We start from the raw sequence: 2655 nt of genomic DNA on the forward strand, positions 1-2655 counted from the left end.
CCTGGTGCGCAACTGGTTCCCAGTAGACTGTGCTTTTCTCCATTCTTTTGGAGTTTGGTTTAAAAGAAAAGAAAATGCACCCAGATCTCAGAGGTCTGGGTCAGCCTTTGTCTTAGTTCATTTGCTCCTTGAAGTGGTCTGACCACTTTGTGAAGACGCCTGGAAGGAGTGACATCCGAGGGACGGATACCTTTGTCCAGCCTCTAAAGGCAAAAAGCGGGTCCAGAGGGCGCGATCAGGACAAATCCCAGACTTTGGGCCCCTTTGCACCTGGCCTGCAGGCCACCAGACTGGGCCCACTCAAGGCCAGCCGCCACTGCTAGAGTCTTTCTGTGCACTCTAAACCTCCCAGACCCGACTCCTCCGTCCCTGGGGCAGGGCCTCCTGACTTCGGATTTTATGCACATCAAAGGTTACTTTTTGCAATGACAGATTGTCTTTATTCAAAACGTCTTTGTTCAACAAATGAACAGAGTAAGGAGGTGAAATCCTTCTAGGTACATTTCCAAGACATCGTCAAAACATTTATGACCATTTAGGATGTTTTTATTCTTTTAATTTTTGTTCACTTTCTACTTCCTGACTTCAGAACCCGACATTCTGCCTAAAAGTAAACTTAGGTCTCTAGGAGCACTGCTTTATACAAAGAAAATAATCATGTGGGTCCCTTTGTTTTACCTTTAAAGAAGCAAACACTATCATAGCATGATTTTAAATAGAAATATTTCCCTTTCTGTAGTTTTAAACTTTTAAGCCTTTCCCCCCACACATAAAGAGCAAATGGCACCTAGTTGTGTCTGATGGCAAAACACAGAGACACAGCTAACTCTTCAGGGTGCAAAAGAAAAAATATATATGCATATTCTAGATATAGTACCAGGATCTGGGAGTTCTGGAGTCCAAAGCCCATCAGAGGAGAGAGAAGGAAACATAAATAAAGCAAAACTGCCTACTTTTTTTTGTCCAAAGGGGGTACAGTCGGAGATTTGTTTTGGGACGGTTGGGGTAAGGGCAGCTGTGTAGCTGTCATATGTTCGCAAGTTTCTGGCACCTGTCTGCGCCTTGGGTCCGGGAGGACGCCCCTACCATCCCCCTGGAAGAGAGGCAGAGTCTGGGGGTAGGGTAGCGGGCAGCAGCACGGCTGACCCGGAGGCGTCTGAGGCCCGGGCTAGGCGCAGAGGACAGGGTGCAGATCCCGCTTCCAGGCCACCCTCCAGGTCTGGCGGGCTAGGCTGGGGGTTACATGGCCGTGGCATGGGCTGACGAATAAGGGTCTATGCCAGTCTTGGTCATGCCCGGGAAGAGGATGTAGGCGACGGGGGGCTGCAGGGTGGAGGCAGACCAGGCGGTACAGTTACAGGGCACCACGTAGCCCGGGTTGGTGGGGGACGGGTGCGTGTGCGTGTGTTGGCTGGGGCAGCTGAGGCTGCCGAAGGCGCCGTTCTGGTAGCCCAGGGTGGACGCGTAGGGCAGTGCGCCGGTGGCCAAGGTGTGGGGCACTTCACCCATCTTCTGGATGGCGCTTGAGCTAAACTGCGCGGGGTCCAGCAGGGAGTAGGGCGCCGAGGCTGGCGGCAAGAAGGCCCGGGCTTTCTCGGGCGCGCTCAGGAGGCCGTCGGAGGCCCCAACGGGCAGGCCCGCCGCCTTGAGCGGGTCCGTGTCGCCCAGGTAGGGCAAGGGGAAGACATACCTGTCCTTCTTAAGCAGGTTCTTGGGCTTGCGCCGCGGCCGGTACTTGTAGTCAGGGTGTTCCTTCATGTGTTGGGCGCGTAGCCTCTTGGCCTCGTCGATGTACGGCCGCTTCTCTGCCTCGGACAGAAGCTTCCATTCAGCGCCTAGGCGTTTGCTGATCTCTGAGTTGTGCATCTTGGGGTTTTCCTGGGCCATCTTGCGCCGCTGGCCTCGGGACCATACCATGAAGGCGTTCATGGGTCGCTTGATGTGGTCTGAAGGTTTGGACATGGTCCCGGAGGCTAGGCGGGTGGGGGTGGGGAGTGTAGGGGCTCTGCAGGCGAGACTGGGCGCGGTTGTCTGTCTGCCGGTTTGTCCGTCCTGAGCCGGTTATCTGCGCTCCCCTCGCCTCCGCACCGCTGAGGGGAAGCCAGAAAGAAGCGCTAACCCCGCAAAGTTCAGCTGATCATGCCAGTCCCGGCACCCAGGCAGGCCCCGGGGGGCGAGTGAGTTCAGGAAGGGCGGGGGAGGAGAGGGCAGCCGGCCGGGGGCTGCCGGCACTGGAGGCTGGGGCCCAAGTACCGGAGTCTCTGGGATTAAGTGGCCAGGTAATTTGCTGGCGAGGGCAGGAAGCTCCTCCTTCTCCCCCTCTCCACCTTCGCCTTCTCTGGTTCTCTTCTGTCCTGTGTCTACCGCTGTGGTTCCCTCCCCCCCTCCCGTGGCTTTCCCGGAGCTACCTCGCCTAGCACAGCACCTGGCTGAGAATGCGGGGAGGCTGGTGAACGGGAGCCAAAAGCGGCGAAGTTCAAAGGCGAGGTGGGCCCGGACAGCACGCACTCTGACATAAGCGCGGGGCGGTGACTCCCCAACCTGGGCGCCAATCAGCTGCAGAGAAGGCAAGGGGGCGCACCTGCCAACGCGCCCGGGAGGAAAGAGGGAGCGCGACTAGTGGGGGCGGGGAGAGGTGTGAGGGAAAGACAGAGA

The 2655-nt window shown here is 57.1% G+C and overlaps 1 protein-coding gene across 1 annotated transcript; it reads right to left on the reverse strand.

Moving 5' to 3' along the window:
• Window positions 1-413: 413 nt before the first annotated feature.
• Window positions 414-2310, reverse strand: SOX14 (SRY-box transcription factor 14). The gene has a single exon (XM_019434945.2). The coding sequence runs from the start codon at window positions 1960-1962 to the stop codon at window positions 1240-1242; it is 723 nt and encodes a 240-aa protein (XP_019290490.1). The 5' UTR covers window positions 1963-2310; the 3' UTR covers window positions 414-1239.
• Between the last annotated feature and the right edge of the window lie 345 nt (window positions 2311-2655).

Source organism: Panthera pardus, unplaced genomic scaffold, assembly GCF_024362965.1.
Source record: "Panthera pardus isolate Hobbes unplaced genomic scaffold, ASM2436296v1 HiC_scaffold_16, whole genome shotgun sequence".
NCBI lineage: Eukaryota > Metazoa > Chordata > Mammalia > Carnivora > Felidae > Panthera > Panthera pardus.